This window comes from Mastigoproctus giganteus, chromosome 9 (assembly GCF_048544385.1).
Source record: "Mastigoproctus giganteus isolate SK-2022 chromosome 9, ASM4854438v1, whole genome shotgun sequence".
Classification (NCBI taxonomy): Eukaryota; Metazoa; Arthropoda; class Arachnida; order Uropygi; family Thelyphonidae; genus Mastigoproctus; species Mastigoproctus giganteus.
In genome coordinates this window covers 85227058-85250482 of record NC_143583.1, presented here as the reverse complement: position 1 = coordinate 85250482, position 23425 = coordinate 85227058, and the positions used below count along the sequence as shown (strand labels likewise).

Genomic DNA, 23425 nt, shown 5'->3' with positions numbered 1-23425 from the left:
TTTAGTAGTCAATTTCTCTGTGTAAAAAAAATAAATTTTTTTGGTCAAATGTGTATTGAGGGCTATGTTAAGGACCACACCTTAAAGCTGAAATGGGAATACACTTACTTACTAAATCACCAAACATAAATAAAAAATAAAATTTTATTATTTTTATATAAGATAAAATAAAATTTGATAACATGAGGAATATTGTTTTGCATTTTAATGTGGGAATTCTAAACGTCTTAGAGAAATAAATGAAATTTTGAAAGGCACCATTAAAAACACACACACACAAACCATAAAAAGTTAGGGTATTTTGTTTTTTTTACATCAAAAATTGCAATCCAAAGCTTTTCTCTTCTGAAGAAGGTAAAATAATCATTCATTCACCTATTACTGAGCTGTTGTGATGCTCACATCTTTTTTAAAATGTGCTGAAAGGATGTAAATTTACTAGTTTAACCTTCTCAGTCATCAGATCTTTTTAGGAAAATAAGAAAAAGTCCCTAATTATGCAGTAGCTCATAAGAGTGAGAAGACTACAGAAAACAAGTCCAAGGGATACAAGATGTTCCGAACCCCTGCTTTAAAGTTATTTGAGTGGTACTTTTCTTTTGATCTGAAGCTGTTTTAATCAACTTGATAATTATGATGTTCCGAACCCCTGCTTTAAAGTTATTTGAGTGGTACTTTTCTTTTGATCTGAAGCTGTTTTAATCAACTTGATAATTATGATGTTCCGAACCCCTGCTTTAAAGTTATTTGAGTCGTACTTTTCTTTTGATCTGAAGCTGTTTTAATCAACTTGATAATTATGAAGGGAGATCTCTGGATGGGAAATCAAAACAATACTTTAATATAAATGATGTGGATGCTAATGTTTTCCAGAGGAACCAAAACCACCACTACCTCTTTCTGTACTGTTCAATTGCTGGAAAAGAAAAATAAGTATTGTGACTTACATTTTCAAACAAAGTTACTAATAAAGTTAATTAAAAAAAATAACAAAAGCCTGTTGATATAAGCCTAAAGCACAAATCACAGATAAACAGAGATTGTATATATTTTACAAGAAAGCACACTGAAATCTTTGCAAAAAACTAAAAGGAAATTACAACAAAGTAATATTAAACAGGTATATTTGTAATCTGTGTACATACTTGCCGGAAGTAGGACATACTTTCTGTCAACCCCCTTTTATAAACAGGGATTGTGGTTTGACAAATGCAATGAATTACAAATCAAAGTTCAAAAAATAAAAACTTCATGGTCAAAAACTATTAGCTTGTATCACACTCAAGTGATGTATAATGTCATATTGTATACTACATTTCTTTTATATTTTATTGTGCTACAGGACTTCATCCTGTGTACTGTTTGTACACAGGATGAAGCATAAGTTATTTTACTGAGAATAACATAAAATTTGATGAAAATGAGATGCATATCATGATTAATTATTGTTACCAATATCATATTTAGACTGAAAAACAAATCAGAAACTGCAAGATATTGCATGAAACTCAGAAAATGGTGGAACAAAAATTCTGGTGCTGTTTTTAAAGTCTTATGAGAAGTTTCTTGGTTTACACTATACAGGCAAGCAATTTACAACCAGGACAAAAAATTTCAGAAAAGAGACAGTGCTGCTGATACTGTAAAAACTGCAACACTAAAACTGGCAATATTTAAAGAAAACATGGAAATTGTTGCTCAAACACTTCAGTCCTACAAAATCAAATTGGCATGCAGTTCAAGAACTTGACTGAAGTGTCAGGAGAATTAAAAAAAAAAAAAGCCAATGCTGCTACAAGTACTGCATAAAGATGATCCCGATAGGGCAGAGTTTTGAAATTGGTTGCAAATAAGACATTTAGTTAATTCAAAACTTGCAGATAACATCTTATGGACAGAAGGGGACACACATTTAAAACAACTGTGCACACCAACTGAAAACGATACTAGAAGTAATACTAAACCTCATTAGATGATACGACATAAACTGAACGTACCAGTGTTAAGTCTAGGCTGGGATTTGATTGCATAGAGTTGTAAGGGCATGTTTTCTGTTGCAGGCATTGTTTTAGCTAAAAATTATCTGGATCTAATGTAAGACAGTGTTGCCTGAGCTGATAAATAATCCAAATTTTAAGAATGGCAGCATGATACTGCTTCAACACATCACGGACATGACATCTATATGTCATTGAACACTATGTTCTTCATATGGATAAGACTTTGCATTAAGGATAACCATAACTTTACAGTCAAAATTAAGGTTATCTAGACCACTGGCTTCAAACCTGCTATGATTACTCCACATGGGAAATACCAGTTAAAAAACGCAGAGTATGCCCACAAACCATGAGGTGAGGAGCACATAAAGACGCTGATTTTCACATGCTCCCTACATATGTTCAATTTCGAGACAAATACCATTATCCATGATTCTGCCTAAATTGCTAATATCTTTTTAAATTGCATAGGATCACTAGTAAAGGCATATCCCCCAAAACAATTAAAAATCTGAAACACTGCCACGACAGCTGTTTGAAGCCTACTGACATATGAACAGCTGCTAGCGGATGGCCTCCATTGGCAAATGTATGCTGAATTGTCAATAAATACATTTTGTCAAATATACGTGAAAGTTTTGCTTCACCTTTCTGGTAATGCTAAACAATTTAAAAAGATATCAGCAACTTAGAATTGTGGACGATAGTATTTTTCTCTAAAATGAACACAAGCCCAAACCATAGAGTCAGGTACTTGGCAATTCTCAGTCTATGGTGGGAGCAAAAAGTCTCTCCATGATCAAAATTGAATGCAAGTTTTTCACATTCAAGTGATTTCATAAGCCTTCATCACCAAGTGATTTGTTCCACAGGTTTCCTTCTGTTTTAACATGTGTGCTTGCCTAAACAACGTTCTCTATGAATCACTCGGCTTCTGACAAGGCTGCACGCCTTGTCAGAATCTATGTGTTTCCAGAAGACCTGGGTTTCAAATGATAGTCAAGTAGTTGGATTAGGACAAAAATCTTGCACCCTCAAGCCCACTCAGACTTAAATAAGAGTAAGCCCGCAGCATCAAGATCGCGTTGTGATTAACTCAAAAGTTCTCCTTGAGTTGAACTTTGAGCCCGCATAACTCCAACTCAAAATCTACTCAATACTTTGTGTAAATTATGTGCATCAGAGAATTGTCACAAGGCAAAATGATCAACAAAACAAGATTTATTAAACATATAAGTCATATACATGAGTCTAATTGAACTGGTCAAAGCTTAGATTAATTGGTATGTGATTGTTAGGTAAATTAACTGAATACAAACATTATCTTGCTGATAGCAGTATTACAGTTTTGTAATTGTTCTTCATGTGGCTTTTCCACTAATTCTCTAACATGGATTCACAATCGCTGATGACAGTTGTGTCATACAATTGTTCCATTATTTGAATAAGAATACATCTGTCAGCCTAACAATCACAATTAGTATTAAAACAACTAATTGGACAATTCGTGCTTACTGTTAACTTCTAACTATAAAAATAGATATACATTTGTCAGAATGACTTCAATGAGAAGAGAGGTCAGTGAGTGTGAATTAAAGGCAACGGGAAAATATGTTTAACTTCGTGTGGTTAGGTTATGTTGTTTAAAGAAAAACTTACTTACCGACAAATGGTCATTCGTCCACAGCACTTCTTAGTCCTGCTCTTTTATCCATGCATACGATTCTGGGCTAACTTCTTTAACTTTCTCTCTCTGCCGACTTAATCTTTCGCTTACTTCTCGAATCTGCTCTCTAACGTTTTCAACCTGGAAACTCAGAAACCTACCATAAGACTGGCAAAAGAAGACTCTCTCTCTATCCTCTTGTTTTCTTTCCCCTTTTCCTATATATATCTCTACATTCCCCTTTTCATTCTGACCTCATGGGTCAATAATGTGGGGCGAGGAACTAACTTGGGGACTGTCAACTTTGGAATTTGACGCAACTGAAAATGAAATATTGTAGGAAGAAAGGAAATCCCACGTTTGTGTAAGGCACTTTCTTTTGTTTTAAAATCGCATCATCGAACATAAATCGATATACTTTTACGAACGGAATTTTAGAATGACAGTCATTGGGTTTATTAGTTTCGATCTCGTAAGGAATTGTCTCATGTTCTAATTTCTCACTCTCTTCTGTCACAAGTCGCAATCTGCTCTTTTCGTTCCTGAGGCAATTTAAGCAAACTCAAACTACCCGTTGCCGTCAGGGAGAGGGAACTGACGTCATCTAATTGCGCTGGGCACTAAATGCGGTGTATCGTTTCAACAACTTCCCCCTAGGACGGCGACTGACTGCTGCTACGAAATCAAAAGTTAAACGGCGTTCATTCCGTCAGATTAGTTGTATAGACCGTGGAAAAAGTATAGGACACTTTGAAGAATAAATGCTTCTTAAAAGCAGGTGAAAGGGATAAAAAATGGTAGCATTTTTTAACACTTTAAATCTCCTTCCGTCTACGGGCATAAATTTCGAGCAAAGGGGGAAACAAATTTTCACACGCTCGGAATTTATATAAATTTTTTTTTTTTGAATTATACCGTGATAACATGAAATCTTACGCTGGGGGGGTAAACAAAAACATCTCTTCTCTTACATAGCTAAATTGATCTCAACTAAACATATAATATTAAAAGACAATAATAGGTGTTGACCTCATAATTTTGTATCGCCTAAGTCATCTGGTAATAATAAATGATAGTTTTTGTGTAAATTTTGACATCCAGCAATCTTACCTTGGTTGAACAGACATACTGGTCTCTCTTAGACCTTAAGCAAAATCTCATACAACAAAGTATATTTTCATACGAGTTAATGGTGTAATGTTCATAGTTTAATAATTTTCTTTTTTTTTTTTTTTTTTTAATGGATTAACACAGATTGTTTTGGTATTGTTGCAATGAATGTTCTCTAGGCTGGAAACGTCGAAACTGGAACTCTGAAGCACTGGGACACTGATGAAACTGTCCATTGTTGGTCCGGGGAAACACTGGAACTTTTTTTTTTTCAAAGAATTCTCTGAACACATTTCCTTATTGTGCTCTTGGCTCGACACTCAGTATTACATGCAACAGGAAAAATCAAAGTATTAATATCTGACCTGGTTTTAACATAATCAGTATAACATAACACTAGACATACTATTCATTGTGACATTTAACAATTGAGACAACACAAGTATACAATACACATGACATTCTTTTATAATGAATGTATTTGTAAATATATTTAGCACATAGCAACAAAAAAGAAAGTTATTTTAACATATGACCAGTTCTCTTTTTTTTTCAAAAGGAAAACCAAGCAAGCATCAAACACAAGTGATTATATAATATAAATTCTTAAACATAATTGCAAAATCTATATACCATTTGCAATAAGATACAACCAATGAATTTAAGGAATATATTTTGGTAAATATGGTTGCAAGTTCCTATATATATATATGGACTAGCTTGCAACAATCTGAGACTACATACACCACTTTTCAAAGAAAATTCTTGGCAGTTGTATCAACTGACCAATTGAATTGTTTAACTGTTCAGCACCTTCTGGAGGTGCTATCTGTCATCTGCAAGGTATCTTACTACCTCCAGAGAGAGAGAATTCTTTGCTTAACAAGTCCTTTGCATTCTAGCCACTGCGTACACTTGTCAGCTGTGGAGACAGCACAACGTTCCTTTGGGTGATTCCATGGACAATGATGGGGAAAATCAATCACAGTGGGCATGAACGTCATGTCGGGGCAGGAGAAAGATTCGATGTTTACAACAGTCCTGAATGGTAGAACTCCTTCTACACACTGCACATTACTTTCTCCCTTGGTCAGGATCGTATGGTATGGTTCTGTGGTCTGGCTGAACCATGCGCTGAAGCGTGGTGAGGAAAGTGCAAGATTTTGGAAGAAAAACAACAAACTGACTGTCCCAAGTGAGACAGGCAACTTCTTCTATCGAGAGTAATCCTTCGACACTGTTGGAAAAGACGAAATCAACAAACAACCACTTGTTAACTGGTACTGGACATGACTGATGGGAGCGTCGTGAAGATGGCATCTGCATAGAACCGGTCCAAGTTGGTTGACAAGAGTGCTGAGTTTTACCCAGGTGGGTTGAGGAGATTTGCACTTCCCCTTTCCAGTTTAGGAAGTCTCGTCTGCTCTCACTCGATGTATCATGGGGAAATCGCATGTCTAGAAAACTCTGTTTTGGGTTCACCTTCCAGGGACTGAACTTGTCTAATTCCCTTCTGCTGTCGCCAGGGTCTAAACAAACGCTGGGGAGTTAAAATCAACTCCGCTCTGGGTGTCTCCTGGGGAGTTCTCACGGGCTGACTGGACAGTGGGATTTCTTGAGTCTCCAAAGGGGTGGTCCTTGGATGCTCAGTGCCTTGTATTCAATTCAAAGGCATCCAGAAGAAAGTCAACAGCCGTGCAAAGAAACTTATGACGACCAGCAAAAATCTCGTCAAAGCAACTGGGAGCAAAAAGAGGGTAAATGTTAAGTGGAGAAAAATGATCTCATTTGCTCACTCTTTCTTCCTTCCTTTCCATTCAACACAATCAACTGACAGATTTCAACATTCACTCATCTCTTCGCTTTTCATTTTGAATTAAAGGGGAGGGGGTGAGGTCTCATGTCATTTACCCTTCACATTTACACTTCTCATTCACATTCAAAACTGTCACTTTCTTGATTTCCTTTCATTTCTTTCCAAAAATGGATCTCTCAATTTATTTGTGAAAAAGAGAAACACAAGTCGTGCATGAAAGATTAACAAGATTCCCATCAAAAGGAATTGGAAACCATTCTCTAAATTTGAAATTAAATTCTGATTTTCTCAATCAGCACACTGTTTTAACTATCAGCTGTCTGAATTTTCAAAGGCATGAGCACGAGTGCAATACTTCAGCAGTTTTCTTTCCAATACAGTTGATATTAACCAAGTATTTGTACTATCACTCACTCACCTAATTTCAAACATGATAAAAGTTGCAATTAGTGGATAAATTTCTTTTCAAAAAAAAGTTATTTATGGAATTGAAATTCTGATTTATATTGTTTCGAAACCTTAATTCAGGATAAGGCTGGGTATTCTTTTCAAAATGGTACAAGTAAAGATCCTCTTATCTTCATCTTGAAATACAGGTATTACTATTTCTTTTACTCCGCTCTTCTCCTCGGAGGAAAGACAAAACAAGCAGTGACTGGGTGGAACCAGCCATCCTCAGGCTACTTATCTCATCCGATCCTCAAAAGAAGAACCAAATATGATTTTTTTTCTTTCACTCTGGATCCTAACTCCTGTACTCAAATTTTTACTATGCAATGGGAGAGAGAAAACAAAAAGTAACTAGGGGCTTACTGGCCATGCCCTAGACTAAATGCATCCTTCCTCTCTGCATAATTAAGGCAAAGTTTTTATACCCTAGATATATTTGTGTGATGAAAGTATTTGCTTTAACAGTATTAACGCAATGATTATCTTTGAATAGAATTCTGTTAGTAAATCTCTGGGTTTTTTTTTTTTTTTTTTTAAGATTCATTAAAGTGATTCATGCTTCTGCATGAGATTTATTTTATTTTTTTCCCACCTGTGCTATTTCATAACCTGTTCTTGTTTAGTCATCCATTTTCACAACTGCTGATTACACTCAATTTATATGCAGAAAAAAGAAATGTCACTTTCATGTGCTTCTCCTGTTTTCCCAAAACAAGGAGTCGTTTCCTTCAAGACAAAGGAAACACAATAATGAAACTTCCCTTCATACTGTTTTCTCATTCTTCGAATTTTCAACCTTACGATTCTTTGTTTTTTTTTTTTTTTTTTTTTCAATCTCTCCATGCATCTCTGATAAGACCTGCCAAATCAAAGCCTTTGTCATTACTTGGTGCATTAAACCTCGCAGCAAGTGGAGCTCCAAGCATCCACTGAATCGTCCTATCAATACCACTCGGCTGTTCGACTGGGTCTGCACTTCTTTGTTCTTCACTATTTTGATCTGGAGGTTCACTCCTCTGAACCTCCGTTCCTATGGTGGGATCATTTTGTTCTGCCTGCTCTCTTCTAACCGGAACTGGCTCGGGGACTAACACTTCATTTTGTGTTGTAGGAATCAGGGTTACCACATGTGGGATCTGAGTCACTCGCTTACGACTATGCAAATTGTAGTCTTGTGTGGGTGCTGGCCTACGGGTGGACTCAACTGACTCCTTAGACTGTTTTACCACGGTTTGCCTATTCTGACTCTCTTTTGGAGAGGTCGTCAAAGGTTCTGGAATAGGTGCAGTTCTAGTTGGTTGAGAATACACAGGTCGGGGGTGTATGGGTGGGATCAAAGTACATTCCTCAACAATGGGTTCATCTAAAATCCAGGTCTCTTTAGGCACTGTCTCTGCACAAGGTTGATCTTGTACATCACCATCCTCTGAGTCTTCCACTCGGGAGATTCGGGAAATACTTTTCGATCCACCACTTTCATAAATCTGTCCACATGCACTATGTGCTTGTCTTTCTGGTTATTCATACTCTGTATTTTATAGTTTACTGGCGAACTCTGACTGATAACACGGTAGGAACCTGAGCTAAGACGAGCTAGCTTCTTTGTGGTACCGACTTTCAATTTAGGGGTAAAAAGATAAACGAGATTTCCTACATGGATATCTTTATCCACAGCTACTGCTGCTCAGGTGAATACCTCAAGGTCCAAAAGGTCAGCAACTGTTAATACTTATGCTAATACCGTATCTAACGGATTATGCTTGACGACAGCAAAAACCCCTCTCTCGCGACCAACAATAGTACACATGCGGTCGAACAACGTTCTTACAAATGTAGCAACCGCTATTACTTCCCGGGAAAATGGAATAGTAATTTTCGCTACCAAGGAAAATACTCCCCTAGAGCAGTACCTTACAGCGATCGCGGAGAAAGTACCACTGAAAAATATTACCCACGCATCCCGTGTGGCGGGAACTGTGCAGGTGTATTTCAGCCACCCCTCATGGGCGCAAACTATCCTGCAAAATGGAATAGACATCGGTCTTCATCACCTAGAAGCGGCGCCAATTGCCTTAGCACCAACGAAAGTTATAATTTCAAACGTCCCACCTGAAATCCCTCATCAATTTCTGAGAGGGATTTTATCCAAATACGGATCAGTTACCGGGAAAATACGCACACTCTCTGCAGCAACCACGAAACCGGAATTTTCGCATATAAAAAGCTTCCGCAGGCAAGCACTTATGCACTTCACCAACAATGACGCAGCAAACATCCCAAAACTCATCAACACCGATCTAAACGGAATAATTTACACCTTCTATACCTCCATTTCCTCACAATGCAATTCTGCCCAGACACGATAGGAGGGAGTACATGATGAGAGCCTTGTCGATCAATTCGGCCCTGGAAGGATTGTGCAAGGCTCAAGGGGTAGAATTTTTTTCAGCCTGGACTGTACTTGTTAACAGGAGAGATTGCTTCTACAGGGATGGGATACACTTAAATAGAAAGGGTGCAAAAATATTTGCTGATGCTATCGAGGCAGTGTTAGGTGGGTCGGAAAACTGCTAGTTTGGGGGGATACAAAGACTAATAGTTTAACAGTAACCGCAGGCAGAGGTGAAGGTGATTCTTGCACAACTTCTATTAGAATAAGAAGCGACCAGTCATCATGGAATAGTTGGGTATATGGGATGTGTTAGGGTAACAAGGAATAGGCATAGGAGCATGTATGCTTGCATGTATACCAATGCTAGAAGTATAGTAAATAAATTTGATGAATTTGAAGTGTTGGTCAAGACATCAAAGGCGGATATTGTTGGGATAGCAGAGACGTGGTGTCACAAAGATATAAGGAATGCAGAACTGGAATTTGGGGAGTACAATGTGTACAGAAAGGATAGACAGGACAGAAAGGGAGGGGGTGTTATGCTGTTAATTAAGAAAAACATAAAATCAAAGGAAGTGCACCCAGTTAATATAGATGAACAGTGCTCTGTTGAGTCAATTTGGTGCGAGATAAGCACTGCGAAAGGAAAAATAAGGGTAGGAGTGTGTTATAGGCCTAATGACTTGAATGAGTACAATGAACAATTGTACAGAGAAATAGAGTGGGCCAGTAAATCTGAATGTCTTATAATGGGGGATTTTAACTTCCCAGATATTGACTGGAACTTGTGGGTTGGTCACTCACACACCAGTCAGACTTTTGTGGATTTATTGGATGATTGTTTTCTGCAGCAGCATGTTCGAGAGGCAACCAGAGAAAGTAATACTCTTGATCTGGTTATCAGCAGTGATCATTCGTGTATTAAGAATTTGCAGATAAAGGAACCACTAGGTGGCAGTGATCACAGTGTTTAAAGATTTAATTACCATCAGGGGTAAAGGAAAGGGTTTTTGCTTCCGTAAAGGGGAGTACAGTGGTCTCAGACAGTTTTTAAATTCTGTACAGTGGGATCAACTGACGATGTTACCAACAGTAAATTCTAAGTGGAAAGCATTCAAGGAATTAATCGTGGAAGCTACTAGACTTTATATACCGATTAAGAAATATCGTTCAAGGTTTAGGCCTAAATGGTTATCAAATGAACTAATGAGACTCGTGACAGAGAAGAAAAATGCATGGGATGCATATAAATTATCAGGTGACGCAGAAGCCTGTGGCAGATATAAGCTAGTCTGTAATCATGTCACAAAGGAGGTTCGGCAGGCGAAGGCGGATTACGAGAAATCTTTGGCAAAGGATGCTAAGAAAAACAGCAAGGATTTCTTTACTTATATAAACTCTAAAAGGAAGGGGTTGAATATGATTGGTCCACTTGACATCGATGGTTCGACTGTTGATGATCCTGCTCAGATAGCAAACAAACTGAATGAGTATTTTGCATCTACATTCACACGTGAGGAATTATTACAGTTTGAAAATGGAAGAAGGTTATCAAATTGTAGCAGTGTGCTTAATGATTTTGTAATAACTGAGAGCAAAGTGGAGGAGAAATTGTTGAAGTTAAACATAAGAAAGGCACCTGGGGTGGATGGGATCTATCCAGTTATTTTAAAGGAGGCGGCAAAGCAACTAAGCAAACCCTTAGCCATAATTATGAGAGCATCCTTGGACTCAGGGGAGGTTCCCACGGACTGGAGATGTGCAAATGTGTCCCCAATTCACAAAGGTGGATCGAAGGGTGACACGAGTAATTACAGACCAGTTAGTTTAACTTCTGTTCCGGGTAAAATAATGGAGTCACTGGTTAAAGATGCATTGCAGGATCATCTAGACAAGACTGCAGCAATAATTCAAACACAGCATGGGTTTGTTAAGGGAAAGTCTTGTCTGACAAATTTGATTGGTTATTATGATGTGGTCACAAAGGAACTGGATGCGAAAAATAATTTTGATATCATATACTTGGATTTCAGGAAAGCTTTTGACACTGTTGCGCATGGAAGACTTGGAAGACTACTGTACATACTGGAGCAGAATGGTATTAAGGGTAAGTTGCTACAATGGATAAAAGGATGGTTAAGTGGGAGAAGACAGAGGGTGGTAAATCAATGGGTGCTGCTCTTCATGGACTAATGTTATTAGTGGAGTCCCACAGGTTTCGGTGTTGGGTCCACTGTTGTTTTGTGTATTTATCAATGATATTGATGAAGGTATATCAGGCTTAATGTCGAAGTTTGCAGATGACACAAAGGTTGGCAGGGTTGTTAATGACAGTAATGGCAGTGTGCTAGTGCAACAGGATCTAGATAATTTGGGCAGATGGGCTAAGAAGTGGCAACTGAAGTTCAACCTTGACAAATGCAAAGTACTGCATATGGGTAGAAGTAACCCCAGAGAAACGTACCAACTGTGTGGTACTACACTTAAGGTGGTAGAAAATGAAAAAGACCTGGGAGTAATTGTGCAGTCAGATATGAAGTTTTCTGAGCAATGCAGACAGGCTGCTAGGGCAGGTCATGGGGTTTTGTCAATGATATATAGGAATTTTGCTAGCAGGGAAAAGGAGGTGATTGTCCCTCTGTATAAGGCAATGGTCAGGCCACGCCTTGAGTACTGCGTACAGGTCTGGAGGCCTCATTTTAGGAAGGATGTAGATTTGCTTGAGCGTGTACAGAGAAGAGCAACACGATTGGTGAGGGGAATGAAGGGATTCTCTTACCAAGAGAGGCTTAAGTTCTGCAAATTGCAGTGGCTGGAGACTAGGCACCTGCGCGGTGATCTGATTGAGGTCTATAAGGCCTTGAATGGGTTGAGCACGCTGAATTCTGATGGGATCCTTCCACTTGTTCAGATTACGAACCTACGGGGACATAAGTTCAAATTAAGAAAGGACAGATGTAGAATAGATGTGCGGAAATTTGCCTTTAGCCAGCGGGTGGTTAATTGCTGGAACAAACTTCCATCTGTCGTTGTGGAAGTTGATAGGTTAAATAAATTTAAGGAGGAACTGGACAGGCATTTGGAGGGAATGGTGTGATGATTTTTTTTTTTTTTTTTTTTGGCTGATGCTGCATAAGCTCCTACACTTGCTTTCTTGCATCATGTGCCACTACTACTACTACTACTACTACTAATGTTTCTTCTGCCACGAACAGGGTCACATCAGGAAAAACTGCCCGCATATCTCTAACTCTTCTGAAAGTAATACCGAAATTCAGGCGGCACCAACCTGGGTTAGGCCAGATGCACAAAGCGAGCTGACTGTTGGAGATAATGGGGATGCTGAAGAAACTGTGAAACAGTCGGAGATGCTTCCCACAACAAACTCTTCAGAAAAAGAAAATTCAAAGACCACAGAAGACCAGGACGCAATCTCTTCAGGAGACCGACCAACCGAAACAAGAGTTTTATCTCGGAATCAACCCCCAAGGCAGACCACGTCCAAAGCCACAAAACAGAAGAAGACAACACACACGGCGGCAGGAAAAGAGCAAACCGCTAACAAAAACAACAGGGGCGACGAAAATAAATACAGAACACCACAGAAGATAAACGGTCAGATCTCAAATAAGTCCATCATACCACCAAGTATGGAAATAAATAAACAGCTACAAACCACTCAAGATCCAAATGAAGAAGAACCCGAATTTCTGGGCACTGAAGAAGAGACCAACTGTGATTCTCACGATTCAAGTGCTTCAGAAGACGAGGAAAACGAGTTTCCCTACACTAAAGGTCCTTTAACTGTGGAGAAACTACGATCCTTTCTACGGGAAGTACGCGGCTCCCCACAGAAGCTGGTGACAGCTCTGAAGTTCACCTCTAACATACCCGAGCTGATCTCACAACTTACGGGTCTGCGTTCCAAACTAAAAGGAAAGAAAGACAGAGCAGATGTGAATAGATCCAAACGCCTGTACTACTTGATTAACGGGCTTGAACAGCAATATCATCAATCAGGATGTTAACCGCCCCAAAACTTGCAAAACCCTTATCTTTATTCCTGCAGATAATGCTGACTCTTAGCATGCTATCACTTAATGCAAGAGGATGCTCCTCTGCATTGCGCAATAAGCTGATCCTTCACCAGGTCCAACGACATCATGCCGACCTAATCTTCCTACAAGAAACAAATATTAAAACAGACACAAGGCCATCCTTGAAATGGACAGATTGGTCATATGTATTTCATCATTCTCCAACACAACAACATCATGGGGCAGGAGTGAGTGTCGGCCTTCATCAAAAGTCCGCCTGCAAGCTCAATGTGATAGCAGAGATCGCTGGCTACGCAATTTACGCCCACCTGGATACACCCCAGAAGGAAACCCTGCACCTTTTTAACATCTACATGCCACAGCAAGACAGACTTGCTATTCAAATAACTAACTTCATACAAAGCCACATCTCTACTATAGATCAAGAACACATCATTCTTGCTGGCGACTTCAACTGCACTCTTGACCCAAAAATGGACAGGGCACGATGCACTGAGCACCGCACAACATTAATCAATAACCTGCAGGCCTTGATAAACAACAATGAACTGGTCGACGTATTTAGACACCAGCACCCAGAAGAAAAGTCCTACACCTGGAGATCAGCAAATACAGCATCTGAAAGACTACCTTACCAAGCCCGACTGGACAGATACTACATCCTAAAACACACCATCCCCCTGGTCAGAAGCATCACACATTTGCCATCTTATATCTCAGACCACTCCTTTATCAAATTACAGCTGTCTTTCTCACCCAATCACTACAAAAGTGGAGGTGCTTATTGGATGTTCAACAATAGCCTTCTTCAAGACAAGGAATACATCTCTAAGCTGCAAGACCTGATATCCAACCTTGCCCAGTCCAAAGACAGATTGGAGCCCATGAACACGTGGTGGCCTAGATTTAAAAGTAAACTGAAATCATTCTCGCAAACCTACAGCCATCAGAAAAGTCAACAAAAGCGTAATAACCTCTATCAACTTGAGCAAAGGCTGAAAAATCTCCCATCTGATAGTCAGACCTATCAGTCAACACTACAAGCCATACAAACCCACTTAGAACACTCTGCAAAAGGCGCCCTGCTCAGATCAAGATACACCCACATAAATCTATCTGATGCCCCGACCAAATACTTTTTCTCATTAGAAAGCAGACATCAGAAATCAACCACCATCACTGCCATTCAGCTGCAAAACGGAAACATCACTGAAGACCCAGAGGAAATCTTCTCTGAAGTAACAAGATTTTATAGAGAAATTTACAGTTCTCAAGAAACTCTACAAAGGCAACGGATTTCAGGACTTAAAAAAATCTCCCATACGGCCCAATGCAGTATGGAGAAACAAATCACCCTACAAGAACTAACAGCAGCATGCAAAGCCCTTTCCAAAAATAAATCGCCAGGTCTGGACGGACTGACTTCTGAATTCTTCCAAACGTTTTGGGATCAACTCTGAGTGCTACTCTTTGAAATGCTTGAAGAGGCTCAGTTCCATGGACTACCAGCTTCGGTCACCACCTCTGTCGCTCGACTGATTCCCAAGAAAGGAGATCGCACCAATTTACAAAACTGGCGCCCGATTTCCTTAATGAATACGGACTGTAAAATCATTTCCAAAGCCATCGCCAATAGATTAAAAGCCACTCTCCCTGATATCATCTATCACCAACAAACATGCTCTGTACCTGGAAGATCGATCCACGACAATCTACATCTGATCCGAGACCTCCTCTCCACTGCAAACAGCCAAAGAGAATTCCTAGCACTAATTAACCTTGACCAGAAAAAGGCATTCGACAGCGTAGAACACAGCTACCTATTTCAAACCTTGAAAGCCTTTGGATATGGACCTTACATCATCGGAACAATCCATCTGCTATACAAGGAAGCCAAATTCTGCCTGAAACTCAACAACCAGCTCACCTGCCACTTTCCGTATTCCACAGCAATAAAACAAGGCTGCCCACTCTCTGGACAACTCTATGCAATTGCCATAGAACCATTCCTTAATAAAATTGCCACCAGTATACAATCCCGACGAACGCTGCTACCAGAACCCCACCTAAATATAACCTACTCAGCATACGCAGATGACGTCACAATTGCAATACGACACGAGAGTGAATTTGAAGTCATTCAAAAGGCTCATGATCTTTATGCTCAAGCATCAGGCGCAAAACTCAACCACTGTAAGACCAGCGGGCTGTGGGCTGGCAACTGGAAAACTAGAACCGACTCCCCCATCCAAGGCACATGGTCCAGCGAGGGACAGAAATACCTAGGTGTGTACCTTGGCAATACCCTCCTTTTCTCCCAGAAGAACTGGCCCGAATTGCTGAGTCGTTTCAACAAAGTACTCGGGAGATGGAGAAGCGTGTGCGCCACATCTTCGCTGAGAGGGAGAGTGCCTGTGGTCAATCATATGGCGGCAAGCGTTCTCTGGCACACCTTCAAAATTCTCACTCCACCTGCTGACTTCCTCCACCAAATCCAGGCATCTGTCCGAAGCTTCCTTTGGAACAAAACCAACTGGATGTCCTACTCCAAACTTAGCCAACCACTTACTCACGGGGGTCAAGGGTTGGTCTCTTTTGACGACAAAATCACAGCATTCCGGATCACCTTTCTTCTTAAGACGCTGCAAACAAAATACGCACATTCCAACACTACGGATAAACTACTAGCAACAGCCACTAGAGGACTATCCCTTTCAACAATATTGAGAATGGACATGGCACCAGTACCACTCAAACTACCGCCGTTTTATAAAGACGCACTATACCGCTGGAAAAAGCTAAACCTTCACCATAATCTTGACAGAACATCCCTTCCCGGAATACTTTCAGAACCGCTCTTCTACAATAAAAGAATAATAGACCCTGCAAATGATGATATTCTCTTCTTCCCTACGTGGAACTGGGCAGGAATAAGAACCATAGGCGACCTCCTGACACCAAGCCTTGAATGGAAAGGATCAGAAGATTTGCCCATTAAAACCATTAATGCAAAGCAGCAACACATACATCTAAAATCAGCGATCACACAAGCTCTTCCAGACATCACTACAACTAAAGGGATTGGAAATGTCACTGGATCCTCGCTTACACCAACCTTCGACATCACATCACCAGAAGACACGGTACCTGTCTCCTGCACCTTCCAAAAAAGTCTATCAGCTAATCATGTCTCGCCATGCAACCACAATTTTCCCGTCATCCACCTGCCAAGCTGTCCCTGCACCCCTCTCCACTCACCACAAGCCACCATCAAACTTTCAGTGGAACCTTCCGTACAGGATGAAATGTTCCAAATCGGACGCAGACATCCAGTGGAGACTGGCACAACATCCTTCCCACCCCAGTCAAGTTACAAATCTTCGGGTTACGCTCCTCAAACTACTGCCTCTTCTGTGCCACCCCAGGTACCCTGGAACACATATACCTGGCATGCCCTGTGAACAAGGAACTCGTCAAATACGCTTTGGATGCAGCAAAGCTTGCCTGCAACCACGCCCACACTCCGGAGGACTACTGGTACCTACTTCACTCTGAGCAGACAGCACACACCACCTGCAACTTCCTATTCATTGCGGCCAAGGCCGTCATTTACAACTTCTACTTGAAGCACACAAGAAGCAGTGACGACGTGCCTCCTGTCGACACAACATCTGAAGTGGAGCCTACGGAGGAAGTTGCAGAGCAGACTTCTACTCGAATTTCACAGCAAAAAACCAGAAACTGTGGATCATCTTACCAGCGACTGGAACAGTGGCGGTCACCTCTTCACCATCACTGAACAGTCCATCACCTTCAACGTGTGACACTTAACATGAGAACGACCCAACCCCAAGAAACTTTTTTTTTTCTTATTTCCTGAAATTAAAATATTGAAACCTTTGTATTTCTTTCTAAAAAGTTTTCTTTATCTTTCTTTTTTGCTTTGTACATAGAATGTAAATAGTTGTTGTTGAAAATGTATCTACTGTTCACGTTTTAATAAAAAAAAAAAAAAAAAAAAAAAAAAAAATACTGCTGCTCTTCGTTGTTCCTGTTTCTGCACAGCCATTTCTAAATGATCGGAGACAATTTCATAAGTTCTCCTTAATCGTGCACACATCTATTCTGAATAATTCTCATGATGAGTAAGTTTGTCTATCCTTTGAATTCCATAAGTCTGAAGGTAACACTAAATCTCTGCCGTATATTAGAAAGTTGGGGGATTCCTGTGTTGCGCTATGAGTGGCAGCATGATACACTGCGACTGCAAGTGGGACTGTGACATCCCAATCTGACTGGGTCTCATTAACCACATGGGACAAAATATCTGCTAAAGTGCGATTCAAACATTCAACTTTAACGTTACACTGGGGATGGAAAGACGAAGTGTGAAGCCGATGAATATTCAGTTTTTCACACACTTGTCGGACCAAGGAAGACATGAAGTTCGTACCTTGATCAGTGAGAATGTATTTAGGTATTCCATGTCTGGAAATTACATTGTTGATAAAAGCTGTGGCCACTTCATCGGCCTTCTGAGTTTGGAGTGGAATTCAGCGTAACGGGTGAAATTATCTACTGCAAACAATAGATATTTGTGTCCTCTCAAAGTCATTGGAAGAGGTCCTAGAATGTCCAAGGACACTCGTACCCAAGGTGAATTTTCAATGGGAACTCTCATCAGAGCTGCTTTGGCCTTAGGATTATAACCCCTATGCTTCCATACAAGAAGGACATGACTCAATATGGTTCTTGACGTCAGAGTACATCCCAATCCAAAAGAAATTTTTTCTCAACTTCTCTAACGTTTTCTGCAATGCCAAATGTCCCCCACTGAGAACATTATCACGATATGACTTTAATATCTGTCTTCAGACTAGCTGGAACCACGAGTTGCTCGATGGGCTCATCTCGTGTCGCTCCAGGGTCAGATAAAGTGTAGTGATATAATATTCCCTCTTTAGTTAGATAGAAGGAATCTGGGATTTTTATCGATGCCTGGGGTATTCCTTCCAACTGTTCAATTAACTTTTGCAAAATTGGATCTTCTCGTTGCAGGGTTTTAATCAAAGTTCTGGTTTGTTGCTGGGGCATCACCAATGATTCCATAGTTAGATCGGCTGAAATGGGAGCGACTAACTCAGTTGTTTTTGATTTCTTTGTCCCTTTCTTCTTTTCGTCCTCTTCTAACACTGGTCTCGAAAGAAAATCTGCATTTGAATGCACTTTATCCAGACGGTACACAATTTTGAAATCGTACTCATGTAATAGCATGCTCCAACAAGCTAAACGTGGTGGAGGGGTTTTTCAGATTGAGCAAATGACTCAATGGTTGGTGATCTGTTATCAATGTGAAATGATTGGACACTAGAAAAGGTCTGAACTGTGTCACTGCAAAGATAATTGCCAGAGCTTCTTTCTTCGTATTACTATAGTTCAATTCTGACTTCTTTAATAGCCTGGAAGCATAGGCAACTGGCTGTCTTGAATTTTCATCCATCTGGAGTTCCAGACAGGCCCCCCACGCAAAACGACAAGGAGTCAGTTGATAAGACAAACGGTTTTGTGACGTCAGGAAAAACTAACAAAGGTTCAGTTGTCAAGGCAGTTTTTAGTTGATCGAAAGCTTGCTGCGTGGAACAGTCCCAAACAAAAGGCGTTTCTTTTTTTTTGTGAGCGAAGTTAGGGGTCTCTCAATCTCCGCAAAATTTGGTATAAACTTTCGGTAGAAACCTGCCATTCCGAGAAAGGATTGGACTTGTTTAATTGTTCTGGGCGGTTTACAGTCTCTAACTGCAGCGATATTGGCAGGATTTGGGCGAATGCCGTCCCTGCTCACCAGGTGGCCGAGGTAACAAATCTGATGTTTCAAAAATTCACACTTTTTAGGCTTCAATTTTAGATCATAATCTCTCAGACGCTGGAAGACCTTTCTTAATTTGGCAAGATGTGAATCAAGGTCAGATGACGCAACAATTATGTCGTCAAGACAGGCGAATATCGATTCATTTTTTGTCATGGAGCGCCGACATGGCTCTCACGAATGATGAGACCCCGTTTTTTAGGCCAAAAGGCATTTTCAAAAATTCATATAAAGATTCCCCAGTGGTAAAAGCTGTTTTATGATGGTCCGCTGGGTGTACCTCAATATGGTGAAATCCTGATTGCAAATCAAGCGAAGAGAAATAGTGTGACTGTCTGAGAAGTTGCAGTATTTCAGCCAAATACGGGATAGGGTACGAATCAGAAACAGTTTTAGAATTTAATCTCCGAAAATAAATACAAAGTCGATATGATTAATTCTCCTTTTTACGTACCAAAACAATTGGCGCTGAATATGGTGAGTTACTGGGTTGAATGATGTTTACCTCCGAAAGTTCATTCACCTGCCTTCGGACTTCATCTTTTAATAAAAAGGGGACCCTATAAGCTGATTGTCTCACCAGTATGTTGTCCGTCAACTGAATTCTATGTTTAAATACCATCGAATTACCTAGCTGAGATGGCGATTTAGCGAAAACTTCTCTGTATTCATGCAACAAATCTGATGGTTTGTCTCTGATCACCAGTCAAGTGATCCAGGTCAAAATCTTGTAAAGTCACAGGGGATGTCTTATTCTCATCTACTTCCTTACCTGCAAAAGTAACTGGGCTATTTTCAACGCTTTCCAAACTGGCAATCCCCATTCCCTTTGGAAGGTGTAAAGTCTCCGTCGTCAAATTTGCCACCAAAACTGAGACCAATCCATTGGACCCCACTTTGTCCACCGAATATCTGACTGCTAGGTCTTCACGACCTAAGTTAGAATTAGGCTCTGTTAACACTAGTTGTTCTGTGGAAACAGTCAGCTGATTACAAAATGCTGTCACTACCCATTCTGACGACGCTGGTATCAGTTGTTTACTGGTCAATTTGGCTACAGATGGTTTTGAGCTCAAAAACTGAACCCTTACACCATCTTCCCTTAAGCAAATATACAATGGGGCCGAGCGGATTAATCCTTTGCCCAAGTCTATTACGAAAGAAAAACGTCTTAGCACATTTAATCCCAATATCACGTCATATTGCCCCTTAATTTCCTGAAGCTACCAATACATTTTCCTAAAAAGCTGCATTATCTAATTTCAGATTCGCTGTAACCTCCGTGTGTATTGGTACCACATAGCCTGAAACGCCTGTGACAGTCAAGTATGGAGTCCTTGGTTTTAGGAATTTATCATGCTTAATTTTATTAAATACATTCGTGGATATCAGCGTTGCACTAGCTCCTGTATCAATCAAAAACTTGGCTTTAATGTTCTGAACATAATCGAAAATTAATAGTAATTTCGCATCATTATCAAAAATATACATTCCATGTTGTATATTTTTACCATTAGCCTTTAATTTGTTAACTTTGTTCAAGTTTTAACAGGGAGGAATAGTTTTACGACGATGATAATTCCCTTTATTCTGTCTCTGTCAGAAATACCTATCTCTATTTTGCTTGTAACCGGCCTGATTTACCGCTCTTCCAAAAATTGGTTAGGGTGTCTGATCACAAGCAGATTCATTTCTATATATTCCCCTTCTTTCTCTTATATTGGAGTTCAAACTACCTCTGTTTTGTTCGTTATAATTCATTTTGTTTGCCTTATTACTTCGATTTCCATTAAAATTACAACCTTGTGTGTTAGTATGGGGAGCCCAATTTTTTGGTAACAGAGTGTATTCGCACGTTCCGCGACTTGAGCACGAGCGAGAAGAATAATTTGCCATCGGTCTAGAGCGATAAAAACGGCCGCCGCAGATACTACCGTTTTGTCCACGCTCTGCAGTATTGTCAGGAATTTTGCGTCCATAACAGCTTCTATAACACGGAGCAGGAGAGTGTCTATCGTGAAGGTCATTGCCCTTTGTGACGTGACTGACGACGCTTCGCTTGTCGTCCGGTGAATACCGAACGCTGTGCGCTTCGCGGGGAGGGAGAAAATGATTATTGCACTGGTGCTGTCTTGTTATGTAAGCTGCCTCAACCTGCCCTTCTAAACAATTACGGTTAGCAGTGTCTATTGTTAATGTGTGAATAGATTGTTGTAAACCTTCAATCTGATCTTGCAAAAGTTTTAAAACATTTCTAAAATCGTTTTCTTGCCGACTAAAGTCTTCACTGCTGTAATTTTGACTAGATATAACATTAATTGGTCTATGTTTTGTCTGTGAGGAGATCGTTCGTTTCCTCGCACTTCGAGATTGTCACTGCTTGTGAGAAGGTTATGAGAAAGAACCAATCTTCTAATTTTATTCGAAATTCCCCTGAGGAATTGAGCCAGCATCGCCTGCTCAAGAATATTTAGTGCTTCCGGGGAATTACTTTCCGTTTTAAAAGCCCGGCGTGCTAAATTTTGAACTCTCGCACTAAACATTGCGATGGTTTCATCATGCGCTTGGACAGCGGTAGAAAACTGGTTTAAACATGTTATAATTGGTTCTGTTTTCTCGAACTGTGCTACTATTACATTTTTGAACATGCTATAATGCTGCCGAACAAAATTTTGCCTTACAGATAGCTAAAAGTTCTGGGTCGCGCCAACATGCTAGTTCCCCTACGCTTTCTAGAGTTTCAAAAAAATATTGGACAGATGGGCCTTCATCTGATTTGCTGAAAAAGACTGGGACTAGTCCAAGGTAACCCCGCAACATTTGCTAAATAAGGCCTACCAGGTTCGGACGAAGGCTGCTGCTGAGTCCCAAAAAGTAGAGCTGAATTTTCAAAACCTATAGTCTGTGAACTCTGCTCTTCCATCTTGTATTTGTTAGTGTATGTGTAGGATTATTGTCCCTCAAAATGGCGTGAAGCTTTGTCGAGCTGAAACAAATAAATATCGTTAATACTCAGCAATTCTAAAACAAAAATTGTTTTAACATACAGCAACTCGTTTTCTTTTTAATTTTGATACATTATCTAGGTGAAAACGTTACAAGTTGCTGACTGTTGTTCAAAATGTGTGCTCCTGAAGTCGTCTGTGTTATTTGTATTGCTGAAAAGCAAAAAGAGATGCCTATAACTATTCTCTGCACACATAAAATATCAACATTATCACTACTCTTTCTACTACCGCAGTAAGCTGCTTAGTTTCGTTTTCTGTTCTGTGATACTACTGGCACTTTGCTACTCAGTCTACAATGATCTGGGTCATTCCTGGGCATTCATGAAAAATGGTTTTTCATCCCGCAAAGACACGCTTCAATCCTGGTCACGATTAAGCAACAGTATTCCACAGGTTTCCTTCTGTTTTAACGTGTGTGCTTGCCTAAACAATGTTCTCTATGAACCACTCGGCTTCTGACAAGGCTGCACGCTAATATGTGTTTCCAGAAGACCTGGGTTTCAAATGATAGTCAAGTAGTTGGATTAGGACAAAAATCTTGCACCCTCAAGCCCACTCAGACTTAAATAAGAGCAAGCCCGCAGCATCAAGATCGCGTTGTGATTAACTCGAAGGTTCTTCTTAAGTTGAACTTTGAGCCCGCATAACTCCAACTCAAAATCTACTCAATTTATGTAAATTATGTGTATCAGAGAATTGTTACAAGGCAAAATGATCAACAAAACAAGATTTATTAAACATAAGTCATATACATGAGTCTAATTGAACTGGTCAAAGCTTAGATTAATTGGTATGTGATTGTTAGGTAAATTAACTGAATACAAACATTATCTTGCTGATAGCAGTATTACAGTTTTGTAATTGTTCTTCATGTGGCTTTTCCACTAATTCTCTAACATGAATTCACAATCGCTGATGACAGGTGTGTCATACAATTGTTCCATTATTTGAATAAGAATACATCTGTAAGCCTAACAATTACAATTAGTATTAAAACAACTGATTGGACAATTCGTGCTTACTGTTAACTTCTAACTATAAAAATAGATATACATTTGTCAG

The 23425-nt window shown here is 39.8% G+C and overlaps 1 protein-coding gene across 1 annotated transcript in view; it reads right to left on the bottom strand.

Moving 5' to 3' along the window:
- Positions 1 to 727: 727 nt before the first annotated feature.
- The window catches only part of dUTPase (Deoxyuridine triphosphatase), an 88293-nt gene continuing 65595 nt past the window's right edge, over positions 728 to 23425 (bottom strand). Inside the window, exon 6 of the mRNA XM_090381520.1 lies at positions 728 to 916. Coding sequence (XP_090237646.1) covers positions 860 to 916 — 57 coding nt within the window. The 3' untranslated portion in view covers positions 728 to 859. The remainder of the gene's footprint in view (positions 917 to 23425) is intronic.